This window comes from Chrysemys picta, chromosome 3 (assembly GCF_011386835.1).
Source record: "Chrysemys picta bellii isolate R12L10 chromosome 3, ASM1138683v2, whole genome shotgun sequence".
In the NCBI taxonomy this organism is placed as follows: domain Eukaryota; kingdom Metazoa; phylum Chordata; order Testudines; family Emydidae; genus Chrysemys; species Chrysemys picta.
Genome location: NC_088793.1, coordinates 20,440,980 through 20,458,476, shown reverse-complemented (window position 1 = coordinate 20,458,476; position 17,497 = coordinate 20,440,980). Strand labels below are relative to the sequence as shown.

At 43.0% G+C, this 17,497-nt stretch overlaps 1 protein-coding gene across 28 annotated transcripts in view; it reads right to left on the bottom strand.

Moving 5' to 3' along the window:
* Positions 1-17,497, bottom strand: part of ITSN2 (intersectin 2) — a 127,672-nt gene that overhangs the window by 69,904 nt on the left and 40,271 nt on the right. For 12 of the 28 annotated variants that reach the window (XR_010599373.1, XM_065587566.1, XM_042848671.2 and 9 more), the window contains 9 exons: positions 11,542-11,605; positions 9,520-9,657; positions 9,332-9,417; positions 7,874-8,136; positions 6,542-6,691; positions 6,130-6,270; positions 4,696-4,783; positions 3,889-4,028; positions 1,598-1,678 (listed from right to left, as the gene is read on the bottom strand). Coding sequence is in view for 26 of the 28 variants with exons in the window: in XM_065587566.1 (XP_065443638.1) it covers positions 1,598-1,678; positions 3,889-4,028; positions 4,696-4,783; positions 6,130-6,270; positions 6,542-6,691; positions 7,874-8,136; positions 9,332-9,417; positions 9,520-9,657; positions 11,542-11,605 (1,151 nt within the window). In the remaining 2 variants the exon portion in view is untranslated. The remainder of the gene's footprint in view (positions 1-1,597; positions 1,679-3,888; positions 4,029-4,695; positions 4,784-6,129; positions 6,271-6,541; positions 6,692-7,873; positions 8,137-9,331; positions 9,418-9,519; positions 9,658-11,541; positions 11,606-17,497) is intronic. The other 16 variants (XR_010599374.1, XM_065587571.1, XM_065587568.1 and 13 more) reach the window with 3 other exon arrangements.

The following is a 17,497-nucleotide window of genomic DNA, read 5'->3' as shown; positions in this document are numbered from 1 at the left end:
GGGCTGTTAAAAGTCTTATCAGCGGCGCAGCAGGGCTAAGGCAGGCTCCCTGCCTGCCCTGGCTCCATGCGGCTCCTGGAAGCGGCCAGCATGTCCCTGGGGCCCTTAGGTGCAGGGGCGATCAGAGAGACTCTGGGCGCTGCCCCTACCCTGAGCGCCGACTCTGCAGCTCCCATTGGTCAGGAACCGCGGCCAATGGGAGCTGCAGGGGCAGTGCTTGCAGGCGTGGGCAGCGTGCAGAGCCCCCTGGCCCCTTCGCTTACGAGCTGGACATGCTGGCTGCTTCCGGAAGCCACCTGAGGTAAGTACCACCCGACCGGAGCCTGCACCCCGAGCCCCCTCCCACACACCAACCCCAGCCCTGAGCCCCCTCCCAAACTCCTTCCCAGAGCCCACACCCCTTCCCATACCCCAACCCCATGATCCAGCCTGGAGCACTCTCCTGCACCCCAAACCCCTCATTCCCAGGCCCACCTCAGAGCCTGCACCCCTAGCTGGAGCCCTCACCCCCTGCCCCATCTCTGAACCCCCTCCTGCATCCAAACCCCCTCCCGGAGCCCACACCCCAACTCCCTGGCCCAGCCCTCAGCCCCCTCCCACACTCCTAACCCCTCGGTCCCAGCCCAGAGCCCCCTCCTGCACCCCAAACCCCTCATCCCCGGCCCCACACCAGATCCCTCACCCCCAGCCGGAGCCCTCGTCCCCCCTGCACCCCAATCCCCCCAATCCCTGCCCTGAGTCCCCTCCCACACCCCAAACCCCTCATCCCCGGCCTTACCCCAGGGCCTGCACCCCCAGCCAGAGCCCTCACCCTCACCCCAAACCCCTGCCCCAGCCTGGCGAAAATGGGTGAGGGTGGGCGAGAGTGAGTGAGGCAGGAAGCGGGGTTGGAATGAGCGGGGCGGGGCCTTGGAGAAGGGGCAGGGCAAGAGTGTTCGTTTTTCTGCAATCAGGAAGTTGGCTACCCTAGTTAACCTGGGCACTGATGCAATTTCAGGACTCTTCTGAACCCAGACCAAATAAATCACGGAATTGACAGTGTGTGTGTGTGTGTGTGGGTGTGTGTGTGTGTGTGAGTGAGTGTGTGTGTGTGTGTGTGTGTGAGTGAGTGAGTGAGTGAGTGAGAGAGTGAGAGAGAGAGAGAGAGAGAGAGAGAGAAGGGGTGCGTGTGTGTGTAGATAGGTGAGTGAGTGTCTGTGTGTGTGAGAGAGAGGCAAATGCATAGGAAGAAACTGTAAATGTTTCTATCAAAAAGGAAAGACTTTTTTGGTGAATATTACCTTACCTGAAAAGAAAAAACAGTACCTAGGTAATAAAGCTAATTGGATCTGTTAATATATTAGTACATTAACAAACAAGATACACATCAGTATTTTCTGGCATTGCTTTATAAGCAAGTAAGTTTAAGCCGTTAGATAGCAGAAGGATTTAAAAGCAAGCAGAAAAGAAAAGAATATTCATTCTGTTTTTGAAAAGTTTTATTTTTAAATAAAGATTTTCAGCTAATTGCTAAAGAGATAATACACCCAAAAAGAAAGGGAAAACAGAAAAACTGTGAAATAATTAAAAGCAAAAGAGCCAAAGATTAGAAAATAACCTTAAGTAAGAGGAAGAGGTTGTTGAGACAGCTTAGCAGAGACAAAAGGCACTGAAGAACAGAATCATCCATATTCTCACACTGTAAGATAAGGCAGATAAAAAGCCAATTAAACTTTATAATGATTTAAAAAATATATTGTAGGGAAGACTACATTAACCAGCAAGCCATGCAGCACACATGTGATTAAATGCAAGCACCAATATTGTGGGTGATGTTTTCTTTATTAAAAAAAAAAAGTTCTGAGAGTTTTTTCCCTTAAGCTCTCTTCAACAGATGCAGTTTGGTTCTTCCTCTAGCCAGGGAAATCATACAATTTATTCTAAAATTCACATCAATGCCACTATGAATAAGCCAGCAAACAGAGCAGAGTGACAACACCCTCGTCAGAAAGTTGCATTCATCTGTCAGATAAACTGACAATATATAAATCACACAGCCTCCTCCAATTACCCTCTGCACATTCTCTCTCCTAGTTAAAGGAATACAAGCATCCATGTGTATTGCCAAAAGTGAATATCCCATGTGCTGTGCTGGTAGATTTTGTATTTTTTTCCAATAAAAATTAAGCAATTAGGATACTCCATTTACAATCTGCAAAATGGTAGCCATACAACCTTACTGCCATAGAGACAGAACCTGCAAGGTGCTCAGCACCTTCAACTCAAGTTCCCTCTAAGCTCTGCTAAGTTCCACTCAGGGCTCTGGCAGGGAGAGGCGCACCTCCCTGGGCCCCAACCCATCCCGGCCCAACAATACTGGATTTATAATGGCGGAAGGCCCACACTCAGCAGGGGTCCCGCCGGCCCGGCACTCCACTTCACTTGCACTGTGGCCAGGCAGTCGCAGCACTGGCTCCTCTCCGGCCCTTTCCCTGCACTCCTCTAGGCCCTCCGGCCCAGGGCTTCTCCTCCGCCCAGCCCACTCACTCCTCTCAGCTGGCCAGCTGAGAGCTCTTCTCTCCGCCCCTGCCCTCCATCACCAGGCAGCAGGAGCAGAGGAGCGGAGCGGAAAGGAGCCCACAGCTGCTGCTGCTCCTCTGGGCTGCCGGTGACAGATGCTCCCCTGGGGAGCCCAAAGCTGCGGACCATTACCAGTGGCCCGGACTGCGGACCCACCAAGCCTGTCCCCGACTTGCCGTGGCCGGGAGAGAGGTGCCCCCTCTCTTGGCTCCAACCCAGCCCAGCCCTGGACCTGCCGCGACAGGAAGAGGCGCCTCTCCTCCGCCAGCCCAGGTGCTGCAGCAGGGGGAGAGAACTGGGTGGAGTTCTCTCTCCTTGCCGTAGCCCCGGGACAGCCTGCACCCCAAACCCTTCATCCCCAACCCAGAGCCTGCACCTCTAGCCAGAGCCCTCACCTTCCCACACACACATCCCAACCTTCTGCCCCAGCCTTGAGTCCCTCATCCTCAGCCCCACTCTAGAGCATGCACCCCCAGCTGGAGCCCTCATCCCACCTGCACCCCAGCCCTCTGCCCCAGCCCTGAGCCCCCGCCCACACTCCGAACCCCTCGGCCCCACCCCCACTCCGAACCCCTCGGCCCCACCCCCACCACATGAATTTCGTTACGTGCACCAATATGAACTTCGTTACACACATCACCCCCATATTGGTGCACATAACAAAATTCATTCTGCACATGCGTTGGAAAAAATTAGAGGGAACACGGCCCTCAACTCTCATTTACTTTATGTATTTTAGGACCTGTGTTGAGTAAGGCCTGATCTAGACTGGGGGGGGGGGGGGGGAGGAGAGGGGTGGTGAGCTAAGTCAGTCTAAATTACGCAACTTCAGCTACGAAAATAGCATAGCTGAAGTCAACGTACTTAGAGCTATTTACCGCGGTGTCTTCGCTGCGGTATGTCAACTGCTGACACTCCCCCATTGACTCCACCTATGCTTCTCGCTCCGGTGGAGTACCGGAGTCGACGGGGAGAGCGCTCAACGGTCAATTTATCGCATCTTCACTAGACGCGATAAATTGACCCCCACTGGGTGAGTGAGCAATGAGTATGCGCTTGAAAGGCATTGTAACATGATGAATGCAGAGGCGTGGTAAGCAAGAGGGAGGGAGTGTTAATATCTAATTACACAAATGATAGTTTTGAATTAGTTTCTAATTGCACATTTGCTAGAAGATATTTGGCAATGCTGATTTTGATATTATAAAATTGGCAGAGACTTTCAGAAAAGGCATGGCATAGGGGGACAGCAAATAAAAGTTTGGTGACTGGATGAGGAGGAAAACACTGCTTATTACTAAAGACAATATATTTGCAGACTGCGTGTACCTTGAGCTGATTGTTAAAGGTATCCATTTCAGAGAGTTTGGAAGCAGTTTCCTTTTCTAGGGCATTTAATTGCTCCCGAAGTCTTTGGCATAATTCTTCCTTTTCTAGGAACTTCTTGTTCACTGAACTGATTCCTGTATCTGCATAAGAAAGATCAAGTACTCTTACAATGATTTCTATTTGTGTTATCATGCTCTTCAATAACCATTTAAAAAAAATTTACATTCACTCCCACTTCAGAAACCACTTGCTTATACCACTTCTTGTGGTACGTTCTCATACAGCTTCTAGCACAATTGGGCCTTGATTCCTGATTGAGGCATCCAGGCACTACTGTAACTCATATAATAAAGTTTGTATGATATCTACTCTTTATATTGTATTAGTCTGATTAGATGCAACTCCTGTGGGCAGACGCTTCAGCCCACGTTTGCCGCTCACTTAACAGTAGGGTAAAACTTCCATCAATTCCTTTGATTTAAATGGAGTTACTCCTGATTTTACACGACTGTAAGCAAAAGGAAAATCTGGGCAGCAAGGACCATAATTCCTCCTTGTACTATAGTCTGTATTGTCTATGTTTAAAGCTGTAGCCTTCTTTTCTTATCAAAACATATTTCTCCCCACAGTTGTTAGATTAGGAAATGGTAGAAAGTAGGTCCAACAAACAGTTCTGAGTATTCACTGGGACTTGCTGAATCTATGGTAACTATAAAGGGATAGTTAATAACAACACAGACAGTAGCCTTCCCAGTGAGTAAAGAAAAGCTAGTATATAGAGCAAAGTGTTTATTTGAAGACACTTACTAGGAGTGTTGTCCAGCTGCATGTGTTTTATTCTCTCATTTAATAACTGCTTTTCAGGAACTAAATGGACTAGTTTATTCTGATATTCCTATAGATATATAAGAAAGAGGTACAATGTATTTTTAAGAAAGGTTAATATCTGTTTACATGGCACCAACCACAAACAAACAATTTTTCAACATCACATGAAGTAAACAAACTGTATGATAGTGCACTGGTACAATTTTTTCCCCATAACGGGAAAAAACTCACTATTCTATGATCACTATCTATCTATCTATATAGTTATTATTAGAAACTAAGTATTCTTCAACACACACATTTAAAACAGTTAGAATGAACAAATGTAAAGCATATTAGTGTAACATTTGTGTATTATGGTAGAATGTGAATTTCCAAAGAAATCCAAGTGTTCTTTGAAACTGGCCATCAACTAATAGGCTTCAGTTTCTGATAAATAAAACAAAAACAGGTTATTATACCGTGTGCTTTAGTTTAGCATATGGAATTTCTAATACTTGAAATCATTCATCAATTTTAACACTTTGCGAGGTATTTGCCCGAACAGTCAATTGCTAGAAATCAGTGTAGCTGCACCAGTGCTAACCCCGTGTGTAGACAAGAGAAGGATCAATACACAATGAAGAAATAACAATTATTACTAACTGCAACTGTGTGTTTTGGGAACAAGTGAGCTTAAATCTTTAAAAAAAAAAAGTGAGATGAAATAATGCAAACGCAGTTTTAGGATTTTTCACATTAAAAGTCAAACCCTAGGATTTTAAAATTAACACCCCCCCCCCCCCCCAAAAAATTGTATCAATTAATGAAAAACAGAGCTGATTTCTGAATTACATCAATTAATTGTATGGAATGAATTGATGAACATCAGCTGTTGCATCTTCCATACATGTTCCATCATGTTGCTTAATTCAGTGATCTGAAAACATCTGAGATATTGTAGACAGAGCGCTGCACAGGTCTACTACCTTCACTGGAAAGGTGAGAGCAAGAAAACACTTTTGGGAGTTTTACTTCTTTTTAGAAATATCAAATGTAGATGAAGAAGCAGAAACCAGGTAGGAATCTTATAGAACCCTGCAAAATATCTTCCTATATAATCACTGGTAAATTAGCACATGATACTGAAATTACGGTCAAAACCTCACTTCTTGCCTTGTAAAATTAATATCAATGATCATGAATTGTACATATTGGTTTCCCTAATGCTATAAATAATTTTAATAGGCATTGTGCAACCACATTCCCTGGCCATTTCTACTTAGTTTTCTTTTCTGCACCATAACCATTCAATTCCTTGACGCTATTGCACAAATCTTTCCTATAAGGACACACTACTGATGCCACCACAACTGTTAAAGAGAAGTGAAAAGAGAAATGAAAGATCTTTAGGTTTAACAGGAAATCACATACCTGAAGTTGTTGTTGTAGCTGTTTGATTTCTACAATTCCCAAATCACATTTTTTATCTAGAGCTTCCAGCTCACTTTTCTGAATTTGTTTTCTGCTTCGAACATCTTGCAGTCTGCCTGTGATCTGCTGATGTTTGCCACTCTGCAGAAAAACAAAAAAGATTAAACCACATGTTGTAAAAAAAACAAAACAACAAAAAGTTTCTCTATCAAACTTCTCTGAAAAGATCATTTCTGCCTAAAGGTACCTTAAGAACAATTCTTAGGAAAAAAAACTGATTTCTGAGCCAATACTAAGTTAATTTCCTGATCAAGAAAACATACTCAGCACTTTAATGTGCATTTTAAGATTCTTGTAGTGTTTTAAAATACTGTATATCACTCAAGTACATTTAATATCATGTGTGCCTCACCAGGGCTTCTAATTCAAGATTAAGGCTCTTCTTTTTAGAGGTCAACTTGACAATTTCTTCTTGTTCCCTGTTTCTCTGATTAAGAAGATCTTGGCGTCGAATTCTCTCCCATTCCAGCCGTCGCTGGCGCTCGAGTTCCTGCTTTGCTGCCTACAGATAACAAGTTATATCACTGTAAGCTTACAATACCCGTTAGAAGCTCTAAAGCCAACTAGAAGTTTTACAGTGTTGATATCTACACATACATTCTGTAGCTAAATTAAGCTAAGATTAAATATTTCCAGTTTAATAAAAAGTGTTTGATGTACAGACAAATGAAAGCTATATATGTATTTTCATACTTAGCAATATCTACACAATTTGCCATTTAATGAACAAAATCCACACCTTGAATCCTAAATGATATCATTAAAGGGGACACTACAAAGGCTGGCAAGTCTTAAATTAGACCTAGACCGTGCACGTTCAGGTTTGCTTACCCTCTTGTGCAAAGTAATCTGCCATTCTATTCTACTTGTGAGTAGCACAGTAGTAAAACATACAAGAATTCTGCTCTTAAAGCACAATCTTATATATTTCAAATATCATATATGATCACAAGAATGGAAGATCTTATCCTACAAGGTTCTGAATGTCTCAACTCCCACAGGAGGGGAAACTGCCAGAATAATCAACTGTGGAGAAAGCTAATTGGGTATAATGTAATGTATAATTCAGATACAAATTTGGTTTCACTCTAATAGTCTTGCCTCTATCTGAGAACAGTGCTGGGAACTGATAATGACTCAGGAAGCCCTTAGCATGACTGGTCACAGAGTGGATGCAATTTTAAATGGGATTGTGGACAAACCAAGTAGACCCAGATTTGTTATAGGATCAAAAGTAAAATAATGTCAATTTCAAGCTTCAGTCGAGCCTAGTTTTGGGTTACAGTTGTTGGGGTTTTTTTGGTTTAAAAAGAGAACTGTAAAAGAAAATGTGGTTCACAATACAAAAGAGTCTTGAGAACCTGAGTTTTAGCAACTTTAGGGGTTATATGTAACAATAGTAGGCACAACATTTCTGACAAAAATGATGGTGTCCCTCCAAAATGACTTGCAATAGTCACACAAGGAGTGCATGCCCAAGCCATGATTCAATGAGTGCCTGGCTCCCAGTCCTATGTTCAAACTACTAGACCAAGACTGTTTGTCTAGAGGTAATGCAAGTTCAAAGGCACACAAAAATTACAAGTTCCCAAATGGACAAGGGAATAGATTAACCAACTGTGTTCATTGAGTGTGGGTGCGTACTACTTTAAGCATTAAAAATAAAGAAAATAAAGAAGACAACCTCCCGCCTTTCTATTTCTTTTCTCCTCTCTTCCTCCCTTTGTCTTTCCAGCTCTCGTTGTTTCTCAAAATGCCTTTCCAGTTCAAGCTGCTTTTTCCGCTCCTGCTCCTGCAGTTCCCTCTCTCTTCGTTCCTGTTCTTCTCTTTCTTTCTGAGCCTTACGTTCCGCCTCTCTCTGCTGCTGCTCCAGTAGGACTTGACGTCGTTTTTCCAGTTCCATGTTTCCTTTCTCATAGTTTGCTTTCCTCTTGTCCTCAAATGTAACTAAAATAAGGCACAGAAGTTAGTACTGTTTTACACAGAACAATAGTCCAAAGCCAGTTCCTCTCTTACAGTGCTAATGCCTATTATGTTTTCTTATTGGCTAGCTCAGAACATCACACCACGGATAATTTAAGCACCTTAAAACAAGCAGTGTTAAAGTATCAATCTTCTTTTCACAAACACTGACATTCTTATTGTTTTCACAACTTGGCACAACGGCAACATTTCATAACTCCTGACAGCAAAAAGAAATTTTCTGTGGTAAAACTTACTGACCTCCCACAAAAAACTGTGGCTAGGTAGTATTGGTGGTTTAAAGCAGAGTACAATTTAACATTAATAGACATAAAATTATTCTATCCGTCCAAGACAAACAAAATTTTACAAGCTAATGGAGGGTTGCTTTCTTGGATACTGACATTGGATAGGAAAATGGCAGAGTTACACAGCTCATCTTTTTAAACCGTTCTTCACTGTACAGCACATATGTCAGCACAAATAAGAGGTTCTTCAAAAGGCAGGTTACCTTTAGTTTTTGTTAGACTCAAACTGTTAAAACAGCAGCAAACAAGCCATCATCAGGGTCAATAACTGCAACATGGAATTAAAAAAAAAAAAAAAAAAAAAAAAAAGTGTGGGGGGGAATAGTTTAGGGGCCTCTGGGATTACCTTCTCAAAATGGAAATAAGCCTTGCCCATACTCTGCCACCAAGAGGGAGCCTTTATTACTCCCTCCTGGCAGCAGCAATCAGACAGGAGTAGAGTCTGAAACTATAGGTCACGGTAAACTACATGTTGCTTGCAGATACTGTGGCAAGATCAAGCTACCTCAGGTTCAAAATTCTGCACTAATATGGAGACAAGGCAAGCGCCAGTAACTTTCAATTACATGGAATTTTGCAGTGGTGTTCCAATGTTTCGACCATGAAGCTTTCCAAGACTTTCATTAATAATAACGTCACTGATACATCCTACCCCTGAAAAACAGCCCCTCATCCTTACATTCATGATGTTTTCTTAACTGCCCTTAGATGACATCATCAGGGCAACCTTCCCTCTGTCCAAGGTAACAGAAGTGCAGCTCCTGAAATAGTAATGCTGTACTTCCTTATCCCCTTTTTAGTTTCTAAAAGATGTAATATTCTTCAAAGAAGAGTGTTACACACTAACACAAAACTCAAAATCTCATTCTTACCTGGCTGTTTTTTCTGGGGCTCCTCTTCTTGCATTTGCTGGCAAAATGGCAGAGTTCCATTAACATTTTCGGCATATTTTCCACCTCTAGGAGAGAAGTTATTTTGGGGGGAGTTAAATTCAGGCTATTCAATATTCTTTATATTACCTCTGGATTTAGGTCATGTCTCCCTGTCCTGAGCACTTTACCTGAAAGGAGGAGGTACCAGTTCAGGAGGCAGGGTCAATGGCAGAGGCTGCCCAGCTTTCGCCATATCAGTTAGATGCATGGCTAACACAAACTCATCTGCTTTCAGCTGTCCATCTCCATCAATGTCAGATAGTGACCTAAATAAAATGGGAGAATGTTGTCGTCAGTGCAATTGAAAATCACTTGGAAGGGATAACTGAAATTAATTATTATAGAACAATTTCTTAAGGCATAGACCTTGTAGGGTGAACTGGTAAACAATCCCTCATCTTAGTAAAAACAATAGTGGATGAAAGAAAACTTTATTATTTTAATTTTACAGTTTAAATAAGAATTGGCTTCTAAACAGCATACGTTGTCAAATGATTGCAAAGGCACTTCGCAAACATTAATTAGGTCAACATCACTATGCAGTACGTAAGTAAGTGGGGAAAATGAGGATGAGAAAGGCTAAGTGACTTGCCCAAGGTAACATGACAAGCAGAACTGGAAACAAAACCCTGTTCCATGTTCAAGCCACTCTCAAGATCACAGCACCCATTTTACTCTGCCTCAGTTCTTTTCTCAGGAGATAAAGCATTATCTAAATTTATGCTGTGATACTACAAAAGGGATCTTCATGCAGGGCTCCTTCCACCCTTGTGACCCCTAGCCTAGGATTCTTTCTCAACACCCCAGAGAGATCAGCTGGGGGAAGGGTGAGCTGCTCCAGAGCTCCCTGCAACTGGCAGGTGCAGGATTAAATACGTCCAATCCCCAAATCCTGCTTTAATGGGTAGGCAGCATATGCACTAGTATCACTGTCGTACTCCTACATGAAACTTTGCTGAAGAGTGAAGGAAAGGAACATGTGGCTGTCCACAGAGATACAGGCAAGGAGCCTCCCTTAAAGAAAAGTGTGATGGGGCAGGTAGAAACAGTCCTTCAGAGCTGGCAACAAAGCATTGTGGGGGAGGGGAGAGGAGGAAATCCAACAAAAATCAGAAACAAAGTTGATAAACAGGTGATTTTTCTTCTATTTATTGACCAGCTCCGCCTATGGGCAATATTAAAAATGACTCTCTTCTTAATACCAAAATAAAAGATTGATAATTACTGACTTTGGGATAAATTGTGACTTGGACTGCATACCTGCAAAGAGGACCTAATTGGATGCTACATGGCTACAGCTGCTCTGAAGTCTCCACACCAAGGAGGAGGTTAATAGCACTTTCGCTGCACCCCCACAATGCACTACACAACTGTGAGGCATACTACAATTTGCTGCTGATGTGGGCCAGAAGCAAATGACTACCTCCTGGACAAAGGGGAAGCAGGGAGGGAACAGTGCTTCAGCAGGTTGTCTAATGCTAATCTAATCCACAAAGCTTTTGTGGATTCCTGTGAGAAGGTGAAGTTTATATATCACCCCGTACTCACAGCTGTGTTGAAAGGCAAGATCCAGCCCATAATGTACAGGAATTCAAAAACTTATTACCTAAGTCTTCAGAAGATTGTAATTGTTTCCAACACTATAACAACAACAAGCTTTAATCAACTGCAATGTACAACTATCTGTGTACAACTGTCACAAACCACTAATGGACTGAAGGAACGCTTTTGTTGTTGTTTAAAGTAAATTTAGATTCAAATTTAAATTGACAAGTTTTGAAAACATCTCTGGGATTTGTTTGTTTTGATATTCTAATGAGAACTTATTTTTACCTAAAACTGTTGTTTCCTCAACAAATAAACCCTCTTCTTCTGTGTTTGCAATCCAAACAATGAAGCATTGAACCCGAAAGCAAAACTGACTTTGCTGATTTACACAGTCCAGTATAAATAATAAATGGCAAACTGGACTTTTAAAACAGTGCAGTTTTAATCAATTATTAGCAAAATGGGTAAATAAAGTTTACTGGGTTTTAGAGCGTATGATTTTTAAATGGACCTTGACCTTTAATACTTCTTGATGGCAGAGAGCAGATTACATTCCCCACCACAATTGTGTAAGCCTCTCATCAATCAGTGAGTAAACTTACCAAATGGTAGCCAGCTGAGTCTGAGAAAGGTTTGACTGCAGAAGGGCATTCCTTGCTTGAAATCCTTAGTGAAATACAGATTAAACTATTAAGAATTTTCATATATAAATCTATTTAGAACAAAAGACAGATATTATGTGATGCGTTGTACACTGGGGCAACCCATGTTTATTCTTAATTTGACTTCATCAGTTTGTGATGACCGTTTATTAAAGCTGGTAGTCTGTATACTGTATTATTTCTGTCTACTTTTAAAAACACGAACCACAGACATAATGATCACAAGTAGAGTAAAGAAATATCATTAGTGTCCTTGACCAACTTTTCTCATTCAGAAAATCCCACCACAGATTAACATAACAGTTTATGGTGATCTTCACAGCTATATGTAGAATGTAGCTGACTATTTGCAAAGAGTTAACCCTGTTAATGTGAGGGCTACTTTCCTTCCCCTGCTAACAAACTATATAGATTGCTGGGAAGAAACCCTCAGTCTATAGGAAAAATGATAGTAAACACTTAGCACTTTTCACACTTAGATCCAAGTCCCTTAAAAAAGTGGAGAGGAGTTGTTCCCATTTTATAGACAGAGAAACTGAGACACAGTCAGATGAAGTGACTTGTTCAAGGTGATACAGCAAGTCAGTAGCAATGCCACAAACTGAACCCCAGGTTTACTGACTTCTTGTCCACTTCTGTATCCACTGGACCACAATAATCCTTTGGTGATCTACTAAATAGATATTTTATGGAACTCCATTCTTTTAGTAACTTTGAGTGGAACTTTTCAATAGCATCGAAGTGATTCAGGAGCACAACTCCCATTGAAAGTAAATGGGACTTGTGCTCCTAAGTCATGTAGGCACGTATGAAAAGCTCATCCCTTAGCATCTGTGGGAGTGAGGCACATTGTTTTGTTTGTAAACAATACAAGCAAAGAAAATAAAAAGCAGGCATTTGAGCAATTTCTCCTGTGTGTACACAGTACAATACATGGCACAAAAAGCATTTTGCACGTGTCCTTTATTTCACAAGTCATTTTTAAAATACATTCAGCCTTAGATGGGGTGCCTGCAGAGCCTTTGCTGCTGTCGTGAGTGTTAAAATGAATGAATCAAGAACCATACAATAATTTACCTCACGTTTTCACTACCCGCTCCCTTCTTTTCTCCCCGCCTCTAGCCCTTCTTTCCCATAAGTGTTTCTGGAATGCAACACTTAAGTCAAATTTTCAAACCCACAGCGTGCATGTGATTATAAATTTAAACAAGTTATTGCCACTATTGCTAGGCTAGATTTTTAGGAAGGTAAGGTGGGGAGAGATTTATTTATTCCCCAATACATATCATATGCAACCCGTTAGCTAGTGTTTTTTATTTAATGTAATCACCCTTAGGGAAAACTGTTTTAAATTACAGTGGGAAAAAAAGTGAGAAGACATGCTAGTCTGTAGAACCCAAGCAGTTTGAGAGATTTGTAGAACCTCAAACTCCGTAAGATCTGTGCCCCCTTATTATTTTTCCAGTAAGGACGGCAGGCTAAATGATATATAAATACTGGGATTATCCCTTAACCATTTTTTAAGTCCTCCAACACTGACTATCCTCCAGGTATTCACAAGTGTGGCTGTATTTATTATTAAATAGCATATTTTTGTTATTCAGTTACTTCTGCATTTTGGCCCTTCAAAACGCTAAAGTGAATGCTATCCAAGGCTGCAACTTTAGGTCATAAACAATGTTCTCTCTAATTTTTTATATCCAAGTGCAGAATGAATTTTATTATGTGCACCAATATGGAGGTGATGTGTGGCAGGAGTGGGGCCGAGGGGTTTGGAGTGTGGAAGGAGACTCAGGGCTGGGGCAGAGGGTTGGAGTGTGTGCGGGGGGAGTGAGGGCTTTGGCTTGGGTTGTGGGCTCTGGGGTGGGCCAGAATTAAGGGTTTGGGGTGTAGGAGGGGGCTCAGGGCTGGGGAAAAGGGTTGGGGTATGGGGTGGGGGGTGAGGGGTTCAGGGTGTGGGAGGGGGGCTGCAGGGCTGGGGCAGATTGTTGGAGTGCGGGGGGGTGAGGGCTCCAGCTGGGGGTGCGGACTCTGGGGTGGGGCTGGGGATGAGGAGTTTGGGGTGCAGGCTGCCCTGGGGCTGGAGCCAGAGGACTCCCCCAAGCCCTCTCCACACTGGCAGCAGCGAGCTCTGGGGGAGGGGCCCTCCTCTCCCCGTCATCAGCACGAAGCTCCGGTGGAGAGGGCCCCCCGTCCCAGTCGGCAGCACGGCGCTCTGGGGCAGGGCCCCCCCCCCCATGCCAGCACCTGGAGCTCCAGGGCTAGGGGAGAGGCCCGCAGCAGCCCTGCACGCCCCAACTTGCTCCCATCCCCAGTCCCCGTCCACCCCCTACCTCTCTTCTATCCAGGCCTCTGTAGCTGCCAAGCCCTTTATAGCCTGCTGCACAGCTTAGAGGGAATTTAGGTCATAAACCTGCGTTCAATGCAGGCTGACCGTTACACCCAAACAGTCTTGCTGAAGCCGATGTAAGTTTCTTGAGCCGTTTGATTCCTTTTTAGGACCCTTCTCCCTCTTCGATATTGCTCAGTAACCTCAGGTAATGAAAGCAAGGCACTTAGGGTTGCCAATTTTGGTTGGATGTATTCTTGGAAATTTCATCACATGACATAATCCTGGAGGGTTGGCAACCCTAAAGGCACTATGGAAATATGAACTGCTTGTTTCTCCATAATCCAGTGTGATGACTAAGGCCTTGTCTACTCTACACAGTTCTGTCAGCAAAAGGCAGCTTTTGCTAACAAAACAATGAAGTAGAGGGGTAGCCGTGTTAGTCTGGATCTGTAAAAAGCAACCAAGAGTCCTGTGGCACCTTACAGACTAACAGACGTATTGGAGCATAAGCTTTCGTGGGTGGGTGGGTGAACACCCACTTCGGCAGACGCATGTGGTGGAATATCTGCCTTGGGTCCATTAATCCTCAGATATTGGGAATTGCAATATACAAAAACCTGCAGGAGAACACTTCAACCTCCCTGGACACACAGTAGCAGATTTAAAGGTAGCCATCCTGCAGCAAAAAAACTTCAGGACCAGACTCCAAAGAGAAACTGCCGAACTTCAGTTCATTTGCAACTTTGACACCATCAGCTCAGGATTAAACAAAGACTGTGAATGGCTAGCCAACTACAAAAGCAGTTTCTCCTCCCTTGGTTTTCACACCTCAACTACTAGAAGGGGGGCCTCATCCTCCCTGATTGAACTGACCTCGTTATCGCCAGACTGATTCTGGCCTGCATATTTATACCTGCCTCTGGAAATTTCCACCACATGCGTCTGACGAAGTGGGTATTTACCCACAAAAGCTTATGCTCCAATACGTCTGTTAGCCTATAAGGTGCCACAGGACTCTTTGTTGCTTAAAACAATAAAGGTGTACACACTACAAAGCTACTTTTGGTGACAAAATAAAGCCACCTTGAGAGGAATGAAGGTTTTTGAGGAAAAGTGAGTGACAAAGCATCAATGTAGATACTGCCGTTCGTTATGTTGACATAACTTGCCTCCCCCAGTATCCCACAATGCCCACTGTGACAAGGGCGACCAGACAGCAAATGTGAAAAATTGGGACGGGGGTGGGGGGTAATAGGAGTCTATATAAGAAAAAGACCCCAAAATTGGGACTGGCCCTATAAAATCGGGACATCTGGTCATCCTAACCGTGACTGCTCTGCTCACTGTTTTGAACTCAGCTGCCCTCTAGGCATGCGCCCATCCCCTTTTAAAGCTCTCGAAAGCTTTGACGTTCCTCAGTGTGGAGAGCTAACAGAGCTGCTGAGGATGCTGCTCCCAGTAGCTGAGGAGGCAGTGGGAGAACTTGGAGGGAATCACGGAACCATTAATGTGGAATCAGCAGGTAGGCAGAGCAGGCTCCTGCTATAGGGGAGAGGCTGCTGTGCTGTGCAGAGCCAGGGGTGAGGGTGTTCCCCTCCCCCAGGATTAGTTGCTCAGGCTGCTGTCTGAACTTAAAGAGACTGCATGTGTGAATTTAAAGAGACATGCTTCCCCAACACACACAGTGTTTCTGTCTCTCCCCCGGCCCCTTCCCACATACTCCCTGTCACACACTCTCCCCCGCACATACACTTCAGTTGAAAAGCAGCTGGCAATCTAGTAGGATGCCCATGGAATGATAGGATTGAGAAACCTGCATCATGTGATGCTGTACCTGCCCCATGAGGCACTGCAAATCCTTCACAAAGCACCCTGCGGCCAGTTGCACAGTGGGATAGCTACCCACAGTGCACTGTTCTCTGTGTCGATACAAGAGCTGCTAGTGTGGATGAGCTCTGCTGACCCAAGGGGCTAGTGTGGACATGCAACAGTGGTTTAATTAAAGCGACATAACTTTTGTCGACAAAACTCTGTAGTGTAGGCAAGGCCTAAGATGCAATTTAGTTTCTCTGCAATCTCATTCTCCGTTCTTGCCCTTGACATCCTAGGGGTCTGTTAAACACACCCACAGGTTTCTTGTTTCATGTGTCTTTTCTTACTCTAAATAACTATTTTTTAAAAATTAATGTCCTCATTTGGGAACTTTTTCGCCTTCAAATTTCTTCTTAGCCCTCATTCTCTAACTTATATTTGCCTTCCAAAGTTTGTATTGCATACTTTATTAGCATCAACTGGGTTTCAGGTGCATTATGGGATTTTTTTAAAAGATTCTCCTCTCCCCCCCCCCAATACAGTCCTATACCTAGCTGTTTAGTCATATTCTGCCCCCAGCCTGACCCTTCTCAGCTTTTTTGTTTCCTTATGAATATCTCTGTGACTCCAATATACTTTTTTATTGAATGTTCTATGAATTCTAAAATATCTTTTGCTTTCATATCCAATATAAATTTATTCTAGCATTGATCTATACACCCTCTCCTTTTAATATGACAGAATGAATCAGCAAAAGGTAGCGTTGTAGACATGCTGGTCCGGGATATATGAGAGAAAAGGTGCATAAGGTAATATCCTTTATTGGACCAACTTCTGTTGGTGATCTGTGGAGCTCAAAAGCTTGTCTCTTTCACCAAAAGAAATTGATCCAATAGAAGAGATTATCTCACCCACCTTGTTTCTCAGCGAAAGGTACACAGGCTGAGCTCTACTCAATGCAATGGAGCAAGATAATCAGTACATTGTTGCCAACAGTTTCAGCCCATTTTCTTCTTTGTTATAAGGAAGAATCTTCGTAACAAAGATTGCAGCATAGCTTTCATTCTTGATTAACAGAAGCACAGATGCAAGGTGAAGCAAAAATTGAATCAGACTGAAAACTGCTACACAGAATAGTTTTTGGTTAAATGACAGGTCTCATCTTTTCTGTACCATTAAAGGAGTTTAAAGGGGTTAGAAGCATCTAAATCCCAAGAGTGCTTAATATATAGGCTATCGCATGTCTGATAGACTTTTAGGGAGGACTGCTAAAACTCTAAAATAAAAGTATTATTTATTCATCCCCCAACAGATACTTACCTACCCACCCCCCCAAAAAAACAACAAAAAACAGCCTTTCAGGTCAAGGAGATGTTAACATAATTCTGCCCTTTAAACATTTGCTCTTGGCTCATTGTATGAAATTGCATTCAACAACAAGATTAGGTTTACAGTACTACATTTGATGGTATTGGTGTCACTTGAAATGTTGTTAAAAAAAAGTTTTAGTTGACTGGGGGAGTTTTGAAAAATAACCCCCAAAACAACAGAGCAGAGTAAATATAAGGCCAGCTGGTTAGGAGAATCTGAAGCACAAACTTTGAAATCAGCAAAGTTCAAATTTAGTGCAGACCTGCAGGACATACCCAAACTTTTGTTTACTGATTAGTAAAATGAGATGGTCTTGTGTAGCATATATAGGAATTCTTTAAATTTAACACACACATAAAAGCTAAACAACAAGTTATCCCA